Here is a 25,400-nt window from a genome sequence, read left to right as displayed (position 1 = left end):
TTCAGGCTGCTGGGTTTCTGCAGAGAACCAGCAGAGTGTGAGCCTCTCTGAACTGGGACCAGTGAGTGGACACAGTGGAGACAGAGTGTCTGCAGTACAAGAGAGGACATTTTCATACCAAACACACTGTCAAACACTGGATCGTTCCATTTTTTTTCCTTTTTTCTTTATCACTGTTTAGTAACTGTGTTGGAAGCCGAATTTACCACATGACTATATTAACTAGTTAGAGACCTTTCATTTATCTCAAAGAGGTCTTTATTAAGCATAAACAGGAGAAATATTAAAAACACCATTTTTCCAAATGGAGTTCATCTAATGTGAGCCATGAGTCAGTCATTATTCTATAAACCAACAATAAGATGTTTGTGAAGAAAAACATTAATGCAGGTTTTAAAATATCCATTATTAAAAATGATGGCAATAGTTATTTATAACGTTACAGATCACTGAAGGTTTTCTTATGATTTAATGGAGGTTCTTTATGTCTTCCTGTTTGTCAGATATTAACACATAAATGACTTTAATTCAATATATTTAAATAGCATATATTAAACAAAGAACTGCAGAAGCAGACACCATGTTATTCATAAGAGAGTCAGTTTACCTTCCACGGAGAAACTCCCCTATAATATCAGCACCTATGACCTGGAGAGCTGCTGACTCCAGTGCATGTTGGGTAAAAGGGGTGACGTTTCAAGTATTGGTTAAAGAGGCAGCAGCGCCATCTGGTGGACACTCTGAGGAGGTACAACTACCAAGGATGACAGAGGAGCTGTTGACAAGCTTTTCTATTCATGATGATGATGATGATGATGATGATAATGATGATTGTGAGGATGAATGTAGCCTAATGTTTAAATGCCTCTACTCTGCTTTCAAATAAAGCATTAAAAATATGTTATATATTACCTCATCTGCTTAAATATTGAGCCTTAAAGTTTGTTCTTTACCTTGAAAATAGTAAGACAGGAAATCCGAAAGCAAAACAAAAATGTGGTTGAACGCTCGGTGACAAAGCTAGTAAGTGTACATAGTTGTGACTTTCTTGTGTGCTTTTATATGAGTTTTGGATAATCAAGATAATTATTATTGTGTGGATATATTATTGCTTGTATATTATTTTTTAATACATTCCCATTTAAAGCTTTTTTGTTTTTTTTGCAGTTTATCTACCCCTATTATTATTATTATTATTATTATTATTATTATTATTATTATTATTATTATTATTATTTTCAAAAATGGTAATTATTAAGGACTTAAGTTATGGAAAGACACATTTCCTGAAGGTTTAATCAAATACCAATGATTGTTGATCGAGTTTGATTCCTGTAAAACAAACAAACAAACAAACAAACAAACAAAAAATAATAATAATAAAAATAAAACAAACCAAAAGAGTAAAGACAAATAAATACAATGAATAAGAATGATTTTTTATTAAGTTTTTTATATGATAATTATTATTATGACAGAACATATATTTAAATCAAGTGCACATAAAGGTTTAATACAGTTGCACAACTCTCAATTGTTTCTTACTAATCTGGATTTCCTCCCCTCCTTTTTTGTCTCATTTTCTCTCCTCTCCCCTGCTCTCCTCTCCTCTTCCCTGCTTCCTCCCCTCCTTCTCCTCCTCTCCTCTCCTCTTCCCTCTTCCTCCCCCCTCCTCCTCTCCTCTCCCTCTTCCCTCTCCTCTCCTCTCCCCTCCCTGCTCCTCCTCTCCCTCCCTCTTCCCTGCTTCCTCCCCTCCTTCCTCCCTCCCTCCTCTCTCCTCTTCCCTGCTTCCTCCCTCTTCCTCCTCTCCTCTCCCCCTCCTTCCTCCCCCTCCTCCTTCCTCCTCCCCTCCCTCCCTCCTCCCCTCCTCCCTCCTCTCCCCTCCTCTCCCTCTCCCTCTTCCCTCTTCCTCCCCTCCTTCCTCCTCTCCCTCTCCTCCTCCTCCCCTCCCTCTCCCTCTCCCTCTCCCTCCCTCTCCTCCCTCTCCTCTCCCTCCCCCTCCCTCCTCCCTCTCTCCCTCTCCCTCCTCTCCCTCTCCTCTCCTCTCCCTCCCTCTCCCCTCTCCTCTCCCTCCTCCCCCTCTCCCCTCCTCTCCTCTCCTCCTCCTCCTCTCCCCCTCTCCTCCTTCCCTCCTCCTCCCTCCTCCTCCCTCTCCTCTCCCTGCTCCTCCCCTCCTCCCCCTCCCCTCCCTCCTCTCCTCTCCCCTCCTCTCCCCTCCTCCTCCCCTCCTTCCTCCTCTCCTCTCTCCCTCTCCTCTCCCTCTCCTCTCCTCCTCTCCTCCTCTCCTCTCCTCTCACTGTAGAGTAGCTTGCCTCCTCTCACAGATCCTCCTCAGCAGGTTGGAGCATCTGTAGGAGAACCAGCTCCTCCTGTAGTCTCCTCCCGGTGTGAGTCGACCACACAGCTCCCTGTTCTCTGTGTTATCGGGCTCACGCTCCCAAAACCTGCAGGGAGGAAAAAACAAACAAAAATCCCCCAAAAATAAAAACACAGGCTTTAATCTGTTACCATGGCAACCACTACTCCCCCACATGAAAATGCATCATGAAATTAAAACAGCCGCCCACTTTAAATCAATCCCCTCCCATGTGAGGAGAATGTAATCACATTATATGCAAAGCGTGAGGATGATGTCGATATTATGATCTGAAATTATGCTTCAAATAAAAGGAAACAGTTAAATAATGACCCAAACACACACACACACACACACACACACACACACACACACACACACACACACACACACACACACACACACACACACACACACACACACACACACACACACACACACACACACACGTTAGTTGAAATGTAATTGAATTACTGCATATTTATTATTATACAACAATTGTAATGTTATGTTAATATTTATATACATATCATTTTGTACTTTGTTTTATTTTTATACCTTTGCAACATTGTTTTCTTTCACACTTTCATACAAATGTAGCCACATAGATTTGAATTGAAATGATTAAAGCAATTTTAACAAAAAAAAATCCCAGATGCCAAAAGAAACCCACTGAGCAAAAAACATGTTGTTGTTACATTTAAAAAATATATATTACATGCATTTGTTTCCTTTTTGAAGACATTTTTCTTGCTGGTGCTTCTTATTTCAACCTTTTCATTTATGTATTTAATTGTGTTATTTTTTCCTTCAATGTCATCTTATTTGTGAACTCTACTTTCGCAGTTTTCCTTTATTTTTTGGGGGATTTAAAATCATCATTTTGTGCACACAATATATATTTTTAAATATCTTCCAATCTCAAGTTTCCATCCTCGTGACCAAACTCTCAAGCTACAGGAATAAAGATCAGCGTCCGGTGTCTCGTCACCTAAGGAGCCCCGTTTGTCCCCCGTTCAACCCTCCTCCCCCCTCCCCCTGTCATCACTCACCCCGTCCCTTTCTCCACCGGGGAGCCGTCGCTCCACTGCCAGCCTTCCTCACTACTGCTGCTCCTGAGGCCCAGCCAGTACGAGTCTCCCTGGCTCAGACTCTGGGCCTTATTCAACAGAAACACCTGAGAAACACGCAAAGAAACATTTAAATTCCTCCCCCTCTTGTCCTTAAATCACCCAACCTTTTACATCTTATTCAGAAACATCATCCAGAACATAAAATATGATACATTTACAGTCAAAAAGTCAACGACAGAACCTGAGATGACCTCGGGCTGCGAGCGCTCATGCAGATGTCTCCATATTTCATAGAGGTCTTAAATCTATTCTTAACTTCCCTCTCTGATGGTGTGTGTGTGTGTGTGTGTGTGTGTGTGTGTGTGTGTGTGTGTGTGTGTGTGTGTGTGTGTGTGTGTGTGTGTGTGTGTGTGTGCACGTTGCCCAACAGCTGCTAATTCAGGGAAAGCATCTCAAATGTTTACAAGTTGACAGACAGAATATAAGTTCCCTGTAAGACGCTTCAAAACTAAGAGAAGCAGCTTCCACTGATGTTATGTGTAATATGATGGAATAAAAACACACTTTTAATGAATTAATGGATAAAATATACTAAGAAAATTAATCAGAATGTGTTTAATGAATGTAGAAAAGTAGAAAATTACAAAACAGAGCAGAAACAGAGAGTGTGTGTGTGTGTGTGTGTGTGTGTGTGTGTGTGTGTGTGTGTGTGTGTGTGTGTGTGTGTGTGTGTGTGTTCACCTGCTCCTCCTCTGTCCTGACTGTGGCCACAGCGCCACCCAGTGCCATGCAGCGGTACTGGCTGCTGATCCAGTCGGCCCTGTCCACACTGAACTGGAAGCATTTGTGTCCCTGAGGCGTCCAGCCGGCCGGACAGGGTCTGCACGCTCTGTCTGGGTGAGGAGCAGAAAAGAAAGACGGATGAAATAACATATTGTGAGAGTAAGTTTTAATCTGCTTCAAACTACAAAATGACCTTTACACAACAGAAATGCTGAGAGATGTGAAAACATCCTCACGTGGCTGCTTCATGACATTTCATGCATGAATTTAAACAATCAAGAAGACTTTTTTTTAAATTTAAAAGTAAATGAAACTGTCATAGCTGACACGGTCACGCTTCAGCTGTTTGTGGTTTGTTCGCTTTTGCAAATCTCGATGCAAATCAGAGCCAATGGGTCAAACGGTTTTCTGCAAATAATTTGTTTTTGTTTAACCATTCAACAGACAACATTGACCGAAAATGCCAAGTTGATTTTCAGTTTGGGTCATCCTTGTACTTTTACAGAACTTAGCATTTAATTTATCTTTGATACCAAAAAGCAAAAACAGTTAAATCAAGTAGTTGGTGAAGTGAAACAGATGTGATCTGTTGTCAAGAAAGTGTTAATGTAAGTCTACAGATGTGGGAAAGTTGATGTAAATATTAGCCAAGTCAACAATGCACCAAACACCAAAACTAACCATCTTAGTGCAAAATTGCATTGAACTTGCATGATTTAATTTAATTTAAAAACACTTATTCATGGCTGTTAAGCTGCTACTGGGTTTGCTTGGTCATTAAATTAAAATATAAAAAGTAACAAAAAACAAACTTGCTGTTGTGGTTAGAATGAAGCCTGCAGGCTGATATCTGCTACTTTAACATAGGTTTATACCGAATAAACTTAATTTACAAGCATACTATGTTGAATTCTTGATTTTCTCTCTTTCAGATACACAGACACACAAATATTTGTACTATAGTTAATTGCCTTAAAGGAAAACCTGATCATTATCTATGAGTTACTCACCCAGTGTTACCAGGGATTATTGAAGAAAACTTTATCTCATGTCTCCACAAAAACTGAGAAAAGTCTTGATAAATTGAAGTAATTAGGGGCTGCGTTTAGAAACTGCACATAACTATTTAAATCCCTTCCTGCACACAGCTGCACATTCAAAGTGTTTTAAATAATAAGGTTTTAGTGAGCATGCATGAGTTTGGGACGTGAAATGAATCTTGGATAGTCTTGGATCTTTGCAAATTGATGTGTTGATGTGGTTCATCAAGACCTTTCTCCGTTCACTATGATGCCATGAAAGAAAAACAAAGTTTTCTTTAAGAATTCAAGGTAATACAGGGTGAGTTATTTATATACAGAATGAGATTTTGTAGACATGAAATTGTAACTTGACCTCTAAAAGTCTGAACCCTCAAACATCCCTTTGAAGAAGTGCTTACGGGAGAAAACCTTCCAAACATGTCCTCCCTCCTGAGGTCTAAACCCCGGGTCCTCATCAGCCCTGACCCCCTACACACACAGAGCGCTTACCCCCGGTGGTGGAGTTGCTCACTGGGCAGTACTGGTTCAGAGCTGGATACTGGGAGAACAGGAGGTGATAGGACTGGTTGAGCTTCTCCAGTCTGCGCGTCGCGTCTCTCAGTTTGGTTTCCTGCAGCGTCGACTGCGACCGGAACACCAGGGTGATCTGAACCACTGCAATATCAAAAAACATACAGAACAGAAGAATTATGTCACATCAACCGTTGCCATGGATACGGGGTATTAAAGGATGGGTGTGGGAGAAAAACAAAGCAGACTGACAGAGGTAAAATGTGATGGCACGACTGTAAAGAATATGACAGATGTTTTTTAGGGCTTTTCAAATATATAAACATACCATTTTCAAGATATCCAAAGAAAAGATCGAATGATGCGATTCAATATATATTAATGAATACTAATGAGGCTCACTGTTGTTCCTTCATCACCATGAACACACAGACTTTAGTTTATTTTGACTCAATAACACATAAACAGCAAAAACTCACTAGAGCACCAAATGTGGATTCATCCGCCGCTGAAAGTAGTCCCCAACAAATGCTCTATTTTCTCCTGTTTTAGTGTCTAAAACCTAAAAACTACAGTGACAAGCTGTCTTAATAAATCACTGAGACTTTTAAAAACAAAGTTAACAACATATTTGGAAGCCTTTTTAAAAGATTCACGTCTTCAGTAGGAACCAATGGCCTTGGAGCTTAGAGCCACCGACAGAAGTCAAAACATATTGAGAGATGGATTAACACATCATTGGTTTTGTTCATTTTATTGGATTTATTGTCAAGAAAAATATAAAAACCTTTTGCTAAATAAATATGACTTGTAAGTTGGCTGCATCCATTTCAGAACTTTATATTTTACTGTAAATTATGTAAAATCTTGTATTTTCGTAGGATATTTTACTTGTTGGATTATGCATTTTAAAGTGCAGCCCTTTCAGTGTACTTGTGATGAAATGGGACGATCAAAAAACGATCATGCACGATACAAACGTGCACCTGTTTCCACATTATAGTCAGTATTAAAAAAGAAAGAACCATCAGGACGTACTCACAGCAGAGAGTCTGCAGCAGAGCGACGATGACGAGCAGAAAGCAGAGCAGAGAGAAGTAATGAGCCAGCTCTCTGTACCGACTCAACCAGCCTGAGAAACAACAACAGTTCAACTTTACAGAGTCTGTTACTTAAACAGGAGATGATTTATCACTATAATGCACATTTACACTAAGGGTCAGTTCACCCAAACAGCTAAACATTAAATCTTGGATCATAACTGGGATTTTGTTTTAGGAAAGAAACGTTTCTGTAACAAAGATTCATTTCATGGTTTCCTCTATAGATCAGCGTTGGCTTCATATCTTGTAACGCTTAGGAATAGTGTTTGAATTCAACTCAGACAGATTTCTTGTTTGGTTTAGAGAGTATGACTTAAGTTTTGTTTCATATGTATTCTCATTTTTATCTATAATAATATCCAATATCTATAACCAATATTTGTCAATTTCTGGTTTAGCTTTACTTATATACAGATTTGCACATAACATAATATAATATAATAATATAATATTTTAAGGTGACACTTAGACCATGCAATGAATTAGAGTTTAAAAGTATTGAATTAATTTAAATTAAGTTAAGTAAGCGGCATATACAGAAATTTGTGATAATAGTTAATCTTTTTTTGGGGTGTCTTATGGTGCAGAAACAATGATTTGTTTGCAGTGACACCTTATATTTTTAAATAAATTGCCCACAATCAAAAAGGTTTGACCAGCCCGCCTTTAAACTAATCATTGCATCATGAGCAGCTCATTAAGAACTCACCTGCTAACATAATAATTAGTAACAGTATTCTACTACAACCTACTTGACACAGTTTATGCAAGTTAATGATTTTCAAGTAAAACTGTAAAAAATAAAACACGGAAATTGCAAGCACTTCAAAAATCCACTTGATGCACTTGATCTCTGTGTAAAGTGAAAAGCATTTTAAGATCATGATATTACGGAGAACAATTTGTTAAAATGTATTTTAAAAACATTTGAAGTTTAAATGCATGCATGTGAAGCAGAAAAAGAGAAAAAGGAATCACATCTTTCTGTTTCCTGTTGTCCGTCCTTCAGCAGCACCGATCCGTTCTTCACTCCCATAGTTTCATCCAGCACAGTCCCAGCAGGCATGAAGCTTCAGTTTCAGTAATTGCATTAATGCATTAATAGTTTGTTTTAACACCTGAAACCCTCTTTTCCTAAACAGCAGCGACAAAAGAGCAGCCCGGTGTTCTTAGTGTAGACTTATATATGAAAATACTGGCTCCTCTGCAGCCGTATGCAAAGCAGCACTGGGTCTGATAACCAAACAAGCCGGAAGAGTTCAGCAGATGATGGACAGTTGTAGAAACCTGTTCTTCATTTCAACAATCTCTAATTCAGAAATGTAATAGAGACAATACAACATATAAATGCTGTATATTACACAATGCAAAATGTTCCAAAAAATAAGTTTGTACTCCAGTTTCCGATTCATGAAATATTTTAAATACTTTTATTCAAAATCCTGACAACTTTACAAATATTTGACAGCGTTTACGGAGCATTTTCTGCCTCTTTCAAGTTTTATAATTCAGTTTATAGTTTTGGCTTACACATGAGGGAGGGACTGTTGACTGAACACACAGTGGTACTTTGAATATATTTACAGCCAAAGACACAAGTAAATAAACCTAGACATCAAAGTGTACACCAAAGGCGAGAATAAGCCAGTCTTGTAGTTGCGTATCTTATTTTTTAAACATGCCGTTTGTCGACATTCTGCTCACAGACTACACAGTTCGGTCGTAGGGAGGAGATGAATAAACCGAAGTCTATGGAACAACAGACAGAAGAAACAAAATGAAAGAAATGTCGGGTGCTTTTGTCCCGTTATCATGAGAGGAAAAAAACAGGAGCTTTTAAAGTGCTGCTCGTCTTGGCATTACAGTCGAAGAAACATGTCGCAGTTATTTACAGCTGTAGTGCGATGATGTGGTCCTGATGCTGAGAGATTCTATTACCATGGCAACAGCAGATACCCCCCACCTTTTTTTTTTTTATACAAACAATTAAAAGAGCTCATCCTCTCTGAGTTTAACTCAGATAGGGTAACAATTAGTATATAATAAGCAGTTTACTCCCCAAAATGTGCTTTACAAACAACCACAGGGTTAACATTGGGTTGAGAAAGTGCTATGTACTTATTTACTTATTTACAAATGTAATAATACACGTTTTTATTATTTTAAAAATACACTATCTAATATATTTTACATGTAGAAAAACCTCTTTTTGTTATAAAAACGTGAAGGGATCAACAATGTTCACCTCCTCATCTTTTCTGAGCGCCTGTGTGTGTGTGTGTGTGTTTGAGTGTGTCTGTGTGTGTGTGTGTGTGTGTGTGTGTGTGTGTGTGTGTGTGTGTGTGTGTGTGTGTGTGTGTGTGTGTGTGTGTGTGTGTGTGTCTGCCATGCTCTTTGAGCTGGTCGGAAATAGGCAGGATGAGATCAAGTTCTCCACAGGTAAATCCCGCTGTAAGCCACCGGTTGCCGAGGAGACGGCAGCATTACCGCGGTGACAGGATGATGGACACTGAGTCCATGCAGTCATGTGGCCATAACGTCTCATGTCTGACATTGAGCTTATGTAACGGCCAACTTTCAACCCGAGAAACATATTTTTTAAAGTACTGCATTAACCAACACATGGATGACCGTTTTTTTCTGAGTACCACAAAAGCAAATACTGTTTTCTTTCTACAAAAAAAGGGAGTTTTCAATATGAAATACTAGAAGAAAACAGGCCAAAATCTCAACATGCAAAATCCACATCAGTAGGTTGCTCCACATTTGACCCATATTGTAAAAAAAGCTCCTGCAATAGCATTATTCCTACAAAACAAGGAGCTGATATCCAGTACAACATGTATGAATCACCACGGTTCGGGTCTCACTGTGGTTATATTTGTATCCCGTGCCTTTTCGCCACTCTTTCACCTCCTGTAAAGTCTATGCTGCTCACATATCAAACAAAAACAAGCGAGTGCAGGCGAGCTGATGGCAACAAGCAACCTTTGGACCTGTTCTGGTGAAATGAAATCCTATTATGTGTGCTGGATCCCTCAGAAGCGGCCGCAGTCATGACCGCACGGCCGGTAAATCCAAAGCCCCGCGCTCGTTGGAGCTTTCAAAGTCCTCCTGCCGAGAGCGACGGAGCGAAGAAGTGAGGGTGTAGGTGGAGAAGGCAGAAAAGATCGGACAGGAATGGCAAAAAAAAGTGATATAGAAAAAGCAAAAGAACTGCTCCTGCTCTGCCTGTTGCCCATGGATGAGCTTGCAACCAGAGCAATAAGTGAAATAAATCATTCTTTCCATCTTTGATCCATGACACAATATCCCACTCCAACTACATTCTGACAGGGGCATGTAATTGGAAATATGGGGATGCTTGGGTCAAGTCTTTGAGTCCTTAGTGGCAGGGGTCAAAGGGGACCACGGTGAGCCCTCCGTGGAGCTCCACCGACTCTTCGGACCAGGACATGATGTCACCGATAAGGTGGCCTACGCATGTGGCCTGGCTGTAGATCTCATTGGCCGTCAGGACTCTGGACCAGAACTGGAGGTCAGACACCTCTCCCACGAAGGACTGGGTGACGTCGAAGCGGCCGCCCATCGTGTCCTGTGAGGAACAATGGAGATCGGGTCAGGGATGGAGTCTTAAGGTCAGTTTGCTTTCAACGATATCTGTGCATGGTACCTCCTGTACTGGTTTGGTGTCTTACCTGCTCCTGGCCCAGGATGAAGGTCCCTCCTGGTTTGATGGGGTGCCACGCTGACAGGTTCTGCCCCGAGCCTTTCTTCACGCCGTCCTGGTAGGCCTCCCAGACGCCGTCGCGTGTCGTCCACGTAATGCACACGTGATGCCACTTCCCATCGGTCATGGTTATCGGCAATGTCACCGCCTAAACACACGGGTGGAGAGAGACGGATGCACCATTAAATTAGGAGGATGAGCAATGTCCTTTTTCTTCCGTTTGGAGGAGTCTTTACCAAGCATCACTTGTTTCATTGTGGAGAAGAATTTCCCAAATAAAACTCTATTGGATAAAAGATTTAAACAGCTTAACATGAAAGTGCTCACACCTGTAAGGAAGGTAGATTAGTTCAATATGACAATCTCCACTCCACTCACTGAAAACAAATTACAGCCTGAGGTTTGACGACTGCCAAGTGTGACGATGATGAGAAGGAAGCACACAGGGCAGTTTATCTCTCCCGTTAATGTCGCTCCGACAGACAATTAGGCCAATCAATTAGGTTAATTAGATGAATGCATCTGTTGATCTGTTTGTTGGGCTCACAGCACTGGGGCAAGGGAGGACGGTATCAGCTTTTCAGAGAATGAAAGATTAGAAGGGTACGTCATAAATTCAGAAAGTGTCATTCAAACTGAGATGGCCACAATTTTTGTTAAAATAAAAATTAAATAAGAATAGGAATAAAGTCTAATGTGTTGTATGTGATCAGGCCATGTCATGCTTTCATTGTTATTCCCCTACAGTAACTTTCATTTCATTTTTATGAAAGATATGGAGTGAAGACGCGCTATTCATGTCCTTACTTACAAGTTGTTGTATAAGGATACGATGGTTTATCATCATCATCAGAAAACTTTAAGGAGAAAGCAGAAGCTGCCCAGGCTGACCAATTGTTGTGTTACATTTTATGGGAAGGTGCATGCCATCTGCGGTGTAGCAGTTTAATGCACAGGCTCTGTAGCGTAGACTGTATATAAGAAGTGGACGTAGTCATCGTGAAGTCACCCATTGGTTTGTGGACTGATGTCATGAAGCCTTGAGTATGTCAATTTTGCCGTCGCCATCTTGAAATACGGCTGTCGCCATCTCAGCTTTTGAGCAGCCAATGAACAGAAGTTACAATATTTGGAATGCGGAGGAGTGACGTAGAGATAAAGGGCTCTATTAGAGAACTGTCAATAACTGTAAGCCCGCCCTAAAGCATACCCTGCCTTATGGTCTATTTGACTCTAAATGGACCATCATTTAGATCAAGAGAGAAATAATAATAATAATAATTTTCACATAGACCTCCATACAATCTGTCTTCTATTTGCCACCAGAGGAATCGCCCCCTGCTAGTCAGTAGAGAGAATGCAAGTTTAAAGATGTTTCTGCATCGGCTTAACTCATCAGAACCGGAGGCTGCCGCCTGCTTTGTAGCTTTCTCATAGAATACTCTTTGATATAACAAAACATTAACTATTTCATAAATGACCTGGCACATCCTAGCTCTCTTATTTGGTGTGTTGTACGGACGATAAAAGACGTGTTTGTCTAACCAGTGACTGAGAGGATGACATACTGAGCTGAGTCTGGGGTCATCGTCCTCTCCTTCCCTGACCTCCACTGGTGAGGTGATGCTTTCAGTCTGAGCTGTGACACCTCACTGAGTGCTAGATTAGCAACACTCTGGGCCTTGGATGTGTTACCTGCCGATTCTGGTCACCTAAAGCAGCTTGAGAGGAAAATCCCTCTATAAGAACGTCATACAGGGTTCTAAGTCTGTAATCTTTTAATAACCAGTGTTTTCTGTATCAGAATCAGCGGGGACCACCACAAAAAGATATGTTTCAAATTAAAAATTCCATTTGTAAAAGCTTCAACAAAGAGATTTAACATCCAATTCTGGGTTTCTCGTCTCATAGTTATTGCATTGCTTTTACCTTGTCGCTGATTAGCAGCTCCATAGGGTTGCTGCCCCATTCGATGAGCACCAGTTCATTGGCTTGTCCCGGTACGGCGTAGGAGAAGGGAGTACCGAGGCCAGGACCTGCTCCCGCCTTCAGCCACAGGCAGATGGTCAGGGCGAAGATCTCGTTGATCGGCGAACGCTTCATCTTGGTGTACATGTAGTTGGTCTTCATGGGAAATTCGAGCAGGAAAGCGCTGGGACTCTTTAGCTTCTTGTGGTTTCCTGGTGAGACGGAGAGTGAAGAATTCAGGTCATTCATGGCACTGCTCTACGGTCAGCAGTTGGTTTCAGTTGAACATCTGTTAGCAACAGCTGCAGCCAGAGTTCTATCAGGGTTTAACTGACAGATTTCATATATCATATCTATGGCCAGCCCATTCTCATTCCCTTGGCGTCAAATATAGACACTTTGTCACGCTCACTGACGTCTGATTCCGATGCGTCTGTATTGGACGAACCAAACTTTCAAGTTACTACAATTTAAACCCAACCATGTCATTATTAGACAATCAGAGAAAAACGCTCAGTGAGTCTGATGACGAAGTACAAAAACACATGGTAGGTGATTGGGTCAAACACGTACTGGACTTTCATCTTCGAGACCTTTGCTGAGTTATCATGTTTGTGACTTGCTTTACGTACTTATGCTACGTTGCTCGTTCTGGCTTTCTGTTTTGTTCTTTTATGTTTTCTTAAAGTCTTGTGTTAGTATATTTCCATGCCTTAGTAAAGCACTTTTAATGGCCTTGTGTATGAAAAATGCTGCTTTAATAAAATTGCCTTGCCTTGCCTATGTTTTACTTAGTTTTCCTACTTATTTTAAGCCCAACCCCCATTTCTTTATACTCTTTATGAGAGATCGTTTGTTGCATTGTGGTGAAGTTGTTATAAGATGGCCTGGGCAGCAGTATCTTCCAGCAAGGCTAAACAGGCCATCTCAACATTTGCTTGGACGTTAATTTGGAATCTTTTGTATTCCTTACATGCCTGTTATTGGGTTACCAATTAACCAGTTGGCTCATCATTGTTGGACCATCATTACAGGCCAAGTCAATGAAAACAATGAAATGCAGTTCTAAATTTGTTTGCAGAGTACGAGCAAATTCAGGTAAGAGAATAATGATGAATCACGGAGATTTGCATAAAACATTCATACAGACTTTGTGTACAAACTGAGGCCCATTGATTACATGAGAGGCTACAGTGTGCAGTCGCTGTGTGTGTGTGTGTGTGTGTGTGTGTGTGTGTGTGTGTGTTTGTGCGTACCTTGGTCAGTGTTGCCGTGGTGCAGTTGGCTGAGCACTGTTTCCAGCTTCCCGTGCCCAGCACCTCGCAGATTTGTCTCTTTGCTGCTAATAGGCAGCCGCCTTGGGTTATGATCGCTACCATGGTGGTTGTCATGGTGGTCATCGTCATGGTGGTCATTGCCATGGTGATCTTCGTGGTGGTCATCGTGGTGGTCATCGTGGTGATCATAGTGGTGGTCGTCGTGGTATCCAGGTCTGAGGTGATAGTCGTGGTGATCATCGTGGTGATCATCGTGGTGATCATCGTGGTAACCGTGGTGATCATCGTGGTGATCGTCGTTGTGGTCATCATGGTGGATGCTACGATGGTTGCCATAGTGACCTCGCTGCCGGCTGTGGTGCCAGTCGTAGTGGTGGTCATGATGGCGGTTATTTTGATTGCTGCGATGGTTGTTCCTGTGGCTACCGTGTTGACTGTTATGATGGCTGTCATCTCGGTGACCGGTGCCATGGTGGTCATCATGATGGTCGTCACGGCGACCAGAGCCACGGTGGTCACTGTGGTGGTTTTCACGATGACCGGTGCCATGGTGGTCATCGTGGTGGTCGTCACGGGGGCCGTTGCCATTGTGACCGTCACGGTGGTCATCGTGATGGTCATCAGGGCGGCTGCTGCTGTGGTGGTCGTCATGGTGGTCATCACGGTGGTCTTGGTAGTAGCTGTGCAGCTGCTCCTCCAGGGCGGTGATCTTCCGCTGGAGGAGTTCTCTCAGGGAGCTGGAGTAAGAGCTGGACGAGTTCCTGGCCTGCAGGACAACACACACATCAGTCAGCAAAGAGGTCCCAACTCTGTTAACACTTGAATGTTACAAAATAAAATATGGCTTTAGAAGTTTATATATCCACTGGTCAAACAAGGAAAAGACTCATGTCCCACTTATTTGTTTAGCCTACATATTTATTTGGCACCAATAATGTAATAAAATTTGCACTTAATTTAATCGGACATGTAATAAATCTGAATAATGTAATAACTCTTCTAACTTATATTGAAATAACATTTTAAACAATAATTGAACACCTTTCTGGTGGGTTATTTATTTCAAAACTTCATTCAAAATTGATGAATAAATGACTTTGACGATAATGTAATAATGTAAAAATGTTTTGTGTGCAACTCTACAAAATTGTAAAACACTGTTAGTGCTGAAAACACCAACATTTGAAACTGAATTCATGGTTGAAACAATTGAGCAAACTCAATATGCTGATGAAGATGTGGAAAATAAAAAAGACAGCAAGTGGTCCATAAACTTCCTAGTTCAAGAATGAACTTCTGTGCTTCAAGAAGTGTCAAATTCAACGAACTCTGAGCTTGAAGAAACGACTACATTTAGAAATCACTTAAGAGTCAGACGTTCTTTGCAGTAAATTCAGTGTTATGCAGCAAATAAACACAAATTGTGTAACATTTAAAGTTGCAGGGGAATAGTTTCCACCCCTCCCTCCTCTCCCTTGCTCATCCTCGTCTTCCTCACCAGCAAATCCGGCTTTGTTCCCTGCCAGCGCACACCACGATTAATAGCCTCGTCAGGGAGGATGAAGCTAATTGAAGGCGAGGCTAGCGCCCTTCGGCTGGTGGCCAGGGGCTGGTGGTGTTGACATCCTGTTAGAGGACGGAGTGACGGAGAGTAAATCCCCACTTTGCTTCTGTTTTTTCTCACACCTTCGAGGGGGATTGGAGGGGGATTTCTGGAAACACTTTCCCTGAGCGCGACCTGAGACCACCTGCGCTGATAACGGGGCTTTCACAGGCCGGCGGGCAGCAGGGCTTTAGTCTCGCAATGTGACACCAGCATTATTAAAAAATGTTGTTACACAAGTGGGACAGCAGGACCACAAGAATGGCTTGTTTCAGGTGTTTCAGAATGTATTCCTGTGCGATGTTTACACAAAAACAAACATTCAGAGAGAACCACGGCAACGGCGACAAAGGTTCCCAAGTGAGCATGATTTAGTGCTTTGTTCTCACACTAACATCATTTGAAGTTAATAAGCGACCGTTTTCTTGACGTCTGGATCAGTGGTTTCAAACCTTTTTGACTCATGACCCTTTTAAAACGACACAAAGTTGACTCACTTGGCCCAGTTTCAACAGAGGAAACGGATCCTTAATCTCAATGCGATTTAACAGAAGGAATCCACAGTAGATGAGCGTACGGAAAACAATTTCTCAGAGAGGCTATAGTACTTTTCCCTCTTAGTTCTCTAAGCTTCACTGGTCTCTCTCCAACATGTGATGTTTGGACATAAGGGTGAGGGCTGATACCATTTAGAGCAGCTTCCTGTTTGACACACTGATATCCAGCAGAGAGACTGGAGATGCGTCCAATGGCTCAGAGATGACAGACGAACACACACCAGTAGGTGGTGTTTGTCTGACAATGACTGGTGGTTGGTTCTGGTTGAATCTTACTTAGATTGCATGTGTTTTTTTCAAACCAAAATATGCAACTAAAGGAGGACTTTTAAAAATGTCCTTTTAATGCTATGTAATGATATGTAATATACTACTGATTGTAAGTCGCTTTGGATAAAAGCGTGATGGCAAGTGCCCTTGACCAAGTCCGCCAGGGAGAAGACGGCGTTCGACACCGGAGGGGGCTGTTCCAGTCACCTCCCTGCTACGCCGCCGCACATACATAGACGACATCATCATCCACAGCGACAGCTGGGATGTCCACATCCAACAGCTGAGGGCCGTACTTTTACGGAAGGCGGGTCTCACCGCCAAACCCAAGTGTCGCCTCGGCTTGGAGAGACGGCCTACCTGGGCTTTCAGGTGGGTCGGGGGGAAGCGTCAGGCCCCAGGATGACTGGAATGTAATGTAATGTGATGTAATGTAATGTAATGTAATGTAATGTAATGTAATGCAGTGAACACAAACATTATCCTATGGGTGACCCTGTCTTCATGAAACACATCCTTCTTACAGTATTCTGGCAGCTGATTCGCCGGCTGAGCTGGTGACCCTAAATGACGCAGGATATGACCCCAATTAAGTCAAACCTTTGATAGGCTTCCGCCTCCGCAGACTGTTCAGCGGCTCCTTGCAGACGCATTACTTAGCACCTCAAAAACTGTTTGTGTGGTGCAGGAGGAGTGAGCCCTCCATCGGGAGCTCTTACAGAACGTTTACCCTTTTCACCTGAAACTTCACAGCTTTAATTACAGCCATATGAATATATTTAGATAGGAGACAGCGCTGTGCCTTGTTCGCCCCGCAGCGTTTTTTTGGTTCAGTTAAGAGAAGAAACTCTTGGATTTAATTCTTTTAAAAAATGAAACAGCTTCTGTAGGACTCAGTTTGGATCACTGGACTTGGGAAAGCGCAGAACCCCAGGCAGTAACATCATTTAAATAAAAATACATTAAACATTTGTCTCCTTACGATAACAGTAAACCTTCCCTCGTTGCAGACCTAAGATTGTTTACTTATGGAATATGTACTCTCTGAACTTTCAACCTGCTTCAACTCTGTCTGTGGTCCATTATTAGTGTTTTTGCATTTGTACATTCCTGGGGCTTGAAGACAAAATGCCTTGTTTTTGTTTGCCTATTTGCCAGAAAATCAAGACTGCAGGTCAACCTGAACAAGGTACCATAAATGCGGAGCTCCAACTCCCTATTGTGTTACAAGACAAAGATGTTTTCATAGGAATAACAAAGCAGAACCTCGTAATGGTGGAATGTTAGTACATGTACTCAAGTGCTATGCTTTAGGACACATTCTAGGTATTTGTACTTGACTATTTCCATTTTATGCAGCTTTATACTTCTACTCCACAACATCTTAGAGGGAAATATTGTACTTTTCAGTTTGTCATCCCCTTCCTGTCCAGTGAAAACCACAAATCTCCAGATGTGTTGATGTTGAATGTTTGTGACTAACTGGAAGACGTGTTCCTTTTTGTGTTGAAAAAATCCTCCTACTGCTGTTTGAGTCTTGTAGTTTTACAGGACAGCGATGCTACAAACATATGATGATCTTATAGAATATGATGCATTGATGTAGATTGAATTAGCCAACAGTTTATAAAGGAGTTAAGAGTTAAAAGTCAATCTACAGCAGTAGCATACACATAAGCAGTGATATTAATTCAGAAACACTGAAAGGGAACCATTTACTGCACAATGAGTACATTTTGATGATACTTACTTAAGAGAGGCTTTGAATGTCGGACTTCTATTTTCAGAGTGTGGTATTAGTACTTTTATATAAGTAAAGGATCTGAAAACTCCTTCCACCAATGGAAGCTTGTGGCACACGATATCAAACAGGCTACAAACTATGTAAACTTGACTTTATGGTCGAAAAACACAAGTCGCCTCATTGTTTTCCCTGTTGTGCCGTGCACTGAACTTCAAAGATAACCATCTATCAGTGCATATCTTGCCTGGCATTGGTTCAGAACTTGCTATTTTCAGTTAATCCCAATTGGTGACACAAAAATGCCTCTTCTCTGAGCATGCATTGCAGATTTTTGCACTCACCTGCAAGTTCTCCAGCCTCTCCTTCAGTGTCTGCAGCGTTTTGCCGGTCTGCTCGGGGGAGAAGGAGCTGTGTTTTCCATACGACGAGCCCTTCCTGTGGTGGGGGTCAGACCGGTGGCCGCCATGGGAGTAGTGGTGGTCGCTGCCGTGATGGGTCGAAGGCCCGTGGTGCGACGACGATGGCGTATGATGGCCACCACGATGCCCGTGGTGGTCATCCGGGTGGCCGTCATGATGAGTGTCAGGATGGGTATCGTGGTGGTTGTCGTGGCGGTTGTCGTGGTGATCGGTGTCATGGTGACCACCGAAGCCCTCGCACAAGGTGAGTTTGGCCGTCAGCTCTCTGATGGTCTCCCGCTGGTCCAGGATGGTCTCCTTTTGCCTCACCAGGCTCTCTCGCAGATGCAAGATGGTGGCTTTGGCCTCGTCAGACATCATGCCTCGCCGACTGCTGCCGTTGTGACCATTCGTTTGGCCGTTGCTGCTCGGTCCATGGGGCACGGTAGGTGGGGAGTAGCAGCTGGGGTCTGCTTCTGGGGGAATCGGGGTGCACACAAATTTGGGGCTAATGCCGTAGTCATATTCAATGCCGGGCAAACTCCCCGTTGCTGCTGCTGCACATGACAGGAAGTAGTAGAGAATTAGAGAACGTAGGGGGATGAAGGGGAGCATGAACCCCAGAGAGGCTCCATCCCATTGCTGCTGTCTTGCAGACAGAGGCGTGAGGCTCCGAGGACTGACGTCTCTGGCCATATTTGGCCTGAGTCCAAGTTATTCCTCTACAAATAACCAATGTCCTCCCGGGCCTTAGCTTTGATGTGACGAACACCATGAATGGAGGTCATACGCGTTGGATTGAGACGTAGTGGTGAGACACATGTCAACAGCGAAATCACAGATGGAATCTCCTCCCAGACAGCATTAATTCCTTTAGCGGGGGGCAAACTCAAAGGCAGCTGTTCAGCTGTTTGCCTTCGGGAGAACTGTGCAGTATCACCCAAGGCTTCTCGGCTCCATGGCAAGTTAAGAAGCCGTGAGAGCTGGACTTGAAAGGTCCTGCTGTCTCCGGGAAGAGGTGCCGCCGCCAGCCAAGTGATCCCTTTTGGCTCCAGGAACCTCCTGTGTTGGACAGCCAACAGTTATCCCTTTAACTTTGGCTTCTAAGCACCCATCTGATTCCAGAGTGCTCCTACCTGTAGGACAGCAAAGATATCAAGAAAACGAGTCATAAGAACTGAGATGGAATGGATAATAAATGACTAACTGTGAATGACTTTAACAAACAAGGATTTGACTATATGGAAATATTGAGTGTAAGTTCCAGTTTGAAGCATGAATAATTTACATTGCAATATTATAACAACAATACTAAAATTGCAGATCAAGTTAGATACATCATTTTCAAGATGTGGATCTTTCCTTGAAAGAGTGAAGGGACAGAATGAGATTTAAAGAAAGGGAATCTGGGTCCTGACTGAATTTAATAGATGTAATAGTTTTATATATTGACACAAGTATCTTTAGATAGCTAACTGGAAGAAAATGCATTCATCATAAACAATTCCTCTCAGATAATTAAATCGCCCCTTCACTCCGTCAGCATTCCCTGCCAGCACTGAGCCGGCAGACTACAGTACAAGTTCAGTGACGGCAGCAGGAAGTCGACAGCGCTAAGGGGGAGGCCAGTCGGGGGTCGTCAAAGCTGCAGCAGGACACAGTGTAATAAGATTACAGCCAATTAACAGGCCCCCAAAACAACAGACCAGCAATTCACGTAATGAAAGCTGGTTTCCATTTGAAACATGGGCGGGCCTGTGGAGCCCAGTCGCTCACACCGGGGCCTTATGAATCAGTGCAAGAGCTCCTCCGCCCTCGGCCAGCATGTTTATTGACTGTTTAAATACAGCACAGGGAGCGGAGACGAAGCCAAAGTGTAAGAGGGGAAGGATCAACTCTGAGGGATGTTGGTGCAATGATGACGAACTTAGAACAGGAACTAAATATGCCTATAGTAGGTGAGTTCAAAACAGCTCCCAGGACTATTTCATACATATATATTTACCTTACAATAACACATTATTGTGCATATGTTGTGTGCATACAATTTTACCACTTGCACTTCCTCATTTGCAAAATTCTTGCTAGTTCAGGTGTATTCCTCACATTTCCCATATTTTCTTTCTGAACATAATCACATAATTCTGCATAATTAAAGACAATTTCCTGATTGTATGCAGCACAAACTGGTATAGACATGTCGACGGAAACTGAAGAAACATAATCTACATATTTCATTTTGCTTTTGTTTGTTCGTTGCTTTGTAAGAGGAGCAGATGTAGCAGCATGTGGTGAGTTTTTCCACATGATGGCTTATTGGGTCAGCCAGAGAGAAAGATGTGAAGCCAAGAAGAAGAAAACACAGGACGCTGTTCATTCTAAGCTCCTTATCTACATAGCCTATCACCAGCTCAAACCGCTGAGTCTCAGACGCTGCACTCTCTGTGACACCGTCCTCTTTGGAAAAATGACAGCACTGGTTATAGGAGTGAACTTTGTAGGTTTAACTTCGGGCCAACTTCCGTATAAACTAAACCGACTTACGGCCAGTAGCGACCAAAACAAGCAGTGATGTAATAATGTTACAAAGCGTGAATTAGTTAAATTGAACAACTTAATGCTTCATCCACATACAGTGGGAGAAAGTACATTACTATTGCCTGATGAATGTCAACTATTTTTGTTAAAGTATGGCGGAATAGTTAGTTGCTTTACTGCTACACAGGTTACAAAACAGTGAGCAGAACAGAAGGCTGGTGGGACTAAAGGTTCCTCTACCTCACTCTCAAGCCTCGTTCCGGCGAGCTGTGACAACACTTTTTCAGCCCCACTGTAGCTTGTTGTTACCATAACAACAGCAATTGCCATTTCCTGCTGTACTTCTCAAATGACCATGGAAAACAGTTAATTGTCTGTCGTACTCCTTATTATTCGTCTATTCTTATCCCATGGTTGGCTAAATTATGACAACTAGTTGCTCTCTGTTTAAGATTAATCTTGACCCTTACACCCCTAAAGGCTTTGTTAAAGCTATGAGCAAGAAGAGGAGACTTGGCTACTTAGTAACATAAACACATCACTTTTTTAATCATTACTTATTTCTTGACCATTTGCCTTCTAAAAAACTACACTTTTTTTTTTATGTCAGTGCAGTTTAATGAGGCGTTCAGAGGTGGGTCTGAAGCCAATAGATGAAGGCCTTAATCTGACAGTAAACCCCGCTGTCTGATACTTAAAGATAACATCAGTGCAGATTTAGGAAACATGATACTTCACTGAGGCACGAGGCATCAAACATGAGCTCATAGAGCATCACCAAAGGCAAAGAATATTGCTATTTACCCTTTTTGGAGACAAATACAATGAGCACTTGAGTACCTAAAAACAACCATAAAATGGTTGTACCATATATAAGAACCATATACTGTATAATGTAATTGTTGTCTGTGTGAAAAAATATATTGTCTGCTGATATACAAAGATAATAAACAACAAACCTACATTTTAAAATATTTAAAATGTTAATAACATTGTTTTATATTGCCAGTGAGAACAATGGCCAGCAAATATTATTGATATATTGATATTCTGGATGACATACACAAAATGTAAATGTTTCTTTCTAACACATCATTATTGGTGCTCTTTTTTGTGTAATTTTCAGTGTAATCAGTAGCCAGAAGTACATGTAGTGGCCCTTAAAGGTGCAGTACATCAGCTCGATCGGCTCATGTTTCCCTGAGCGGAGGCAGAGCAGACCACAGGAACACGTCTCCCCACCTCACCTCTTCCTCTCCAGGGTGACAGACTAATAGGATTGGTTGGATTTAATGCTATTTATCGAGGGATTGGATGCAGGGTCCTGTGCCCCACCCCTCCCACCCCCCAAACCCACCCACAAAGTCAATCCATTGTTGACACACGTGTCACTGCAGAAGAAGACCATGTGTATGACAGGCATCCGGTGATCATTATGAGGCAATCAACAGCCAATACAAACACAAATCACATATTTTCATTGAAAAGTTTACAGTTTGTAAGATTGCATTCTGTTTAAATATCCTGTTAAAGTTTTATTTGGAAACTAATATTTTATTTTGAAACTTATATTTTATTTTGAAATTGATATTTTATATTTATATTTTAAATTTATATTTTATTTTTAAATTGATATTTTATTTTAAAATGTATAATTTATTTTTAAAATTAATATTTATTTTTAAATTTATATTTTTTTTTTAAATTTATATTTAATTAAAAATATATATTTTATTTTTAAATTTATATTTATTTTTAAATTAATCTTTTTTTTTTAATTTATATTTTATTTTAAAATGTATACTTTATTTTGAAATTTGTATTATTGTCAATAAACTTTATGTTTCCCAAAAAATAAAACTCCATCTCGGCTGGCCATTGAGCGTTGTGTTTAAATATGTATGTTAGTTTTCTGGACACGTGTATTTTCAGCTTCCTCAAGCCACTCCCGGCCCCTTTATGCAGATCATCCATCCAGGTTCACTGGACTCACGTCCGATCTCCTGGCCTCACCCTCCCTGCAGCTTAAAGGTGCTCCTCCTTCTCTTCCTCCTCCTCCTCCTCTTCTCTGACCCTGAGGTCACCTCCTTGCCTCACGCAACAAATCACACGAGGTAACCAGTCAGCTGATCCGGCGGTCTCAACTTAGCCTCCGTCAGAATGTGACTGCGTACCACAACAACCAACATGGTGCAGGAGGTGTCAGAACCAACAGTCTTAATATCTTTAAACACAGTCAGGTGACATGATGGGGGAGCAATCCAACACCTGGATGGATATTCATTTCTCCCAGTCTATTAACGAGCACAGAAATGGGAAACTGTGTTGACAAAACACTGGGAAAAGTTGACAAAGGGGGATAAGTCTGATTTATTTGAGACATTTTGTAAAAATTGTTGACTACATTTTGAGATTTTTCTGATAAATCAATCAGGCAACTAAAAACTTCCTTAAAGCAGCGGTTAGAAAATGCTAGGTCTCACATTTCTGCAATAAAAACATCATATAAAAATAAACTTTATAATATTTATTGTGCAAAATATTTGGAAACAGCTGCTTTAACCAGATTTCCTCCTCAGTAATTTGAAACATTTAAACTTTTAGCGCAGGAAAACAATATTCTCTTCTTACAAGCAAACTATTATCATACGTTATTCTTTTAATTGTTTTGTTTTGCTCATCACTTTCTTCCAAGTTCCAATTATTTTTTAGTACCCAAAACGCCCAAAAAATCTACACAAAGGGTATATTCTACTCTAACATTTTGAGTAGCATTCATCAAGAGAAAACCCAAAGTTCATAATTCTTTGCAAACTCTTAGCACCACTCTAAATCATTGCATTACATTTTTACATAGATCTCAACTAATTTAAAATCACTTTTTCAGAAAACAAGCTGTCACTTCTGCAGATCAAGTTTATACAAATACTAATTCATCTGGCTGATAATTGGCTTCTGTGCATTAAATCAAACTTTAACTTAAAGTAATTAGAAACAGAATAACAACCTTTAAGTTCAATATGAAGACATTAGCATGAAACCATTACTGGAAGCTCTTATATAATATAATGAGTTTCATTGTCAAAACTTTCAGAATTATTGCAGAAAGAAATGTATCTGAGTGCAATAATTGGAAAGCCTGAGGCACTAAAGTTATAAATAAAAAAATTGACAGTCACTCTCATTGATGTCCTCTTTAAGTCTCTACATCCAGATAAAAAGCTTCCATCTCTCTGCATAATAAACAAGATATTTGAGTGCTGAAGCCTTTGTTAAACAAATCAAGTCATTTTTCTCCCAGCACATTGCATGTTTTTTTTGAAAAGGATAAATGGCTTCAGTGTCTTGTGTTGATGAGTTTTAACTACAAGTTACTTTTAGTTGTGAATCTGTTGAATTGTGAGGGCCTTTATGAGGGAGTTTTTTGTCATGAAATGTGGAAACTTATTGAAGATTTATAGTTGTAAAGACTTTTCATGGCTACGCTTTTTTTTATATAAGTTTTTCATGAAGAGATATTTTTATGAGATATTCTGTACTGAAGAAATTTAAGTGAAATAACTGTGAGCACTTTTTGTTTGACAGGACTTTGAATTGTGAGGACTTTTAAATGCGTTGATTTTCATGAAGGTAGAGTTTTGTTGCAAGGTCTTTTTTTGTTTTTAGAGAATCTTGTTGACTTTTAGATGTGAGGATCTTTGTAATGGGGGATTTTTGTTTGGCAAACGTTTCTTGGTGGGGACTTTAAAGATTTTAGGTTTAATTATCCCGACTTTTTGTAATGTGGAATTCTAGTTTTGAGCAATTTTTGTTGTCACCCTGTCATCCTTTTTCTTGTGTAAATATACAGTTTGATCGGATACTACATTGGAAATATCTTATCATTGTTCAGCCATTTATCAATATAAAAAAAAGACTAAATGTCTCCACTTGTCCCTTATCATAGATCAAGTTAGGAAGGTGATGAAATATGACCTATTTAAAAATGTCCATATGCACCAATTTAATGCAGTGTGATAATTTATGAAGCTCTTTTTTGCATGGGCGTCCTCTACATTTCTGCAACATAACAAAAGTGCAAATTTCCCCGCTGCGGGACTAATAAAGGATTATCTTATCTTATCTTATCTAAAAGTTAAACAAAATGCCCATCATTCCTGCTAATTCTCACTCCTTCTGTAACTAAAATGTTCCAAAACAAACTTTAAATTTAACCTAATTATAACTACCACTACTATTTCTACTTTTTGTTTCTTTCACAAGCAGAATTGAGCGCCATTATGTCCACTTACACACTGACGCTGTGGAATAGAAAAGAAAGATCTATTAAGGTTTATTCTTGTCACTGAATCAGCTCAATTAAAATCAGCTGAAAAGGGCCAAAGACGAGTAACTTATTCCCTTTTTGAACCCAATCTCGCCTCACACCACACATCTCAGTGTAATT

The 25,400-nt window shown here is 41.0% G+C and overlaps 2 protein-coding genes across 2 annotated transcripts; both read right to left on the bottom strand.

Annotated features, from left to right (window-relative positions):
- Position 1: 1 nt before the first annotated feature.
- Positions 2-7,934, bottom strand: LOC129097711 (C-type lectin domain family 1 member A-like). The gene is made up of 7 exons (XM_054606616.1): positions 7,847-7,934; positions 6,808-6,897; positions 5,745-5,909; positions 4,171-4,322; positions 3,409-3,533; positions 2,298-2,444; positions 2-89 (listed from the first exon to the last, which is right to left on the bottom strand). The coding sequence occupies exons 1-7, from the start codon at positions 7,932-7,934 to the stop codon at positions 2-4; spliced, it is 855 nt and encodes a 284-aa protein (XP_054462591.1).
- Positions 7,935-10,253: 2,319 nt separating this feature from the next.
- LOC129097710 (neuronal pentraxin-1-like) lies at positions 10,254-19,111 on the bottom strand. The gene is made up of 5 exons (XM_054606615.1): positions 18,359-19,111; positions 13,823-14,609; positions 12,528-12,778; positions 10,567-10,746; positions 10,254-10,463 (listed from the first exon to the last, which is right to left on the bottom strand). Exons 1-5 carry the CDS (start codon positions 19,109-19,111, stop codon positions 10,254-10,256), a joined length of 2,181 nt encoding a protein of 726 aa, XP_054462590.1.
- Positions 19,112-25,400: the final 6,289 nt, after the last annotated feature.

Source organism: Anoplopoma fimbria, chromosome 10 (genome assembly GCF_027596085.1).
Source record: "Anoplopoma fimbria isolate UVic2021 breed Golden Eagle Sablefish chromosome 10, Afim_UVic_2022, whole genome shotgun sequence".
Lineage (NCBI taxonomy): Eukaryota > Metazoa > Chordata > Actinopteri > Perciformes > Anoplopomatidae > Anoplopoma > Anoplopoma fimbria.
The sequence above is the reverse complement of the archived record's forward strand: the minus strand, read 5'-3'. Positions and strand labels throughout refer to the sequence as shown.

Bases quoted from the DNA above. Each gene is read 5' to 3' on its own strand.
- LOC129097711 (XM_054606616.1), bottom strand. From the start codon at position 7,934: ATGCCTGCTGGGACTGTGCTGGATGAAACTATGGGAGTGAAGAACGGA. The intron at 5,910-6,807 runs GTGAGTACGTCC...TTGATATTGCAG, and splicing joins TCTGCTGCAGACTCTCTGCT to TGGTTCAGATCACCCTGGTG. The intron at 3,534-4,170 runs GTGAACACACAC...CGTGTTTCTCAG, and splicing joins TCAGGACAGAGGAGGAGCAG to GTGTTTCTGTTGAATAAGGC.
- LOC129097710 (XM_054606615.1), bottom strand. From the start codon at position 19,111: ATGGCCAGAGACGTCAGTCCTCGGAGCCTCACGCCTCTGTCTGCAAGA. The intron at 12,779-13,822 runs GTACGCACAAAC...CCGTCTCACCAG, and splicing joins CCACGGCAACACTGACCAAG to GAAACCACAAGAAGCTAAAG. The intron at 10,464-10,566 runs GTAAGACACCAA...TGTTCCTCACAG, and splicing joins TCATCCTGGGCCAGGAGCAG to GACACGATGGGCGGCCGCTT.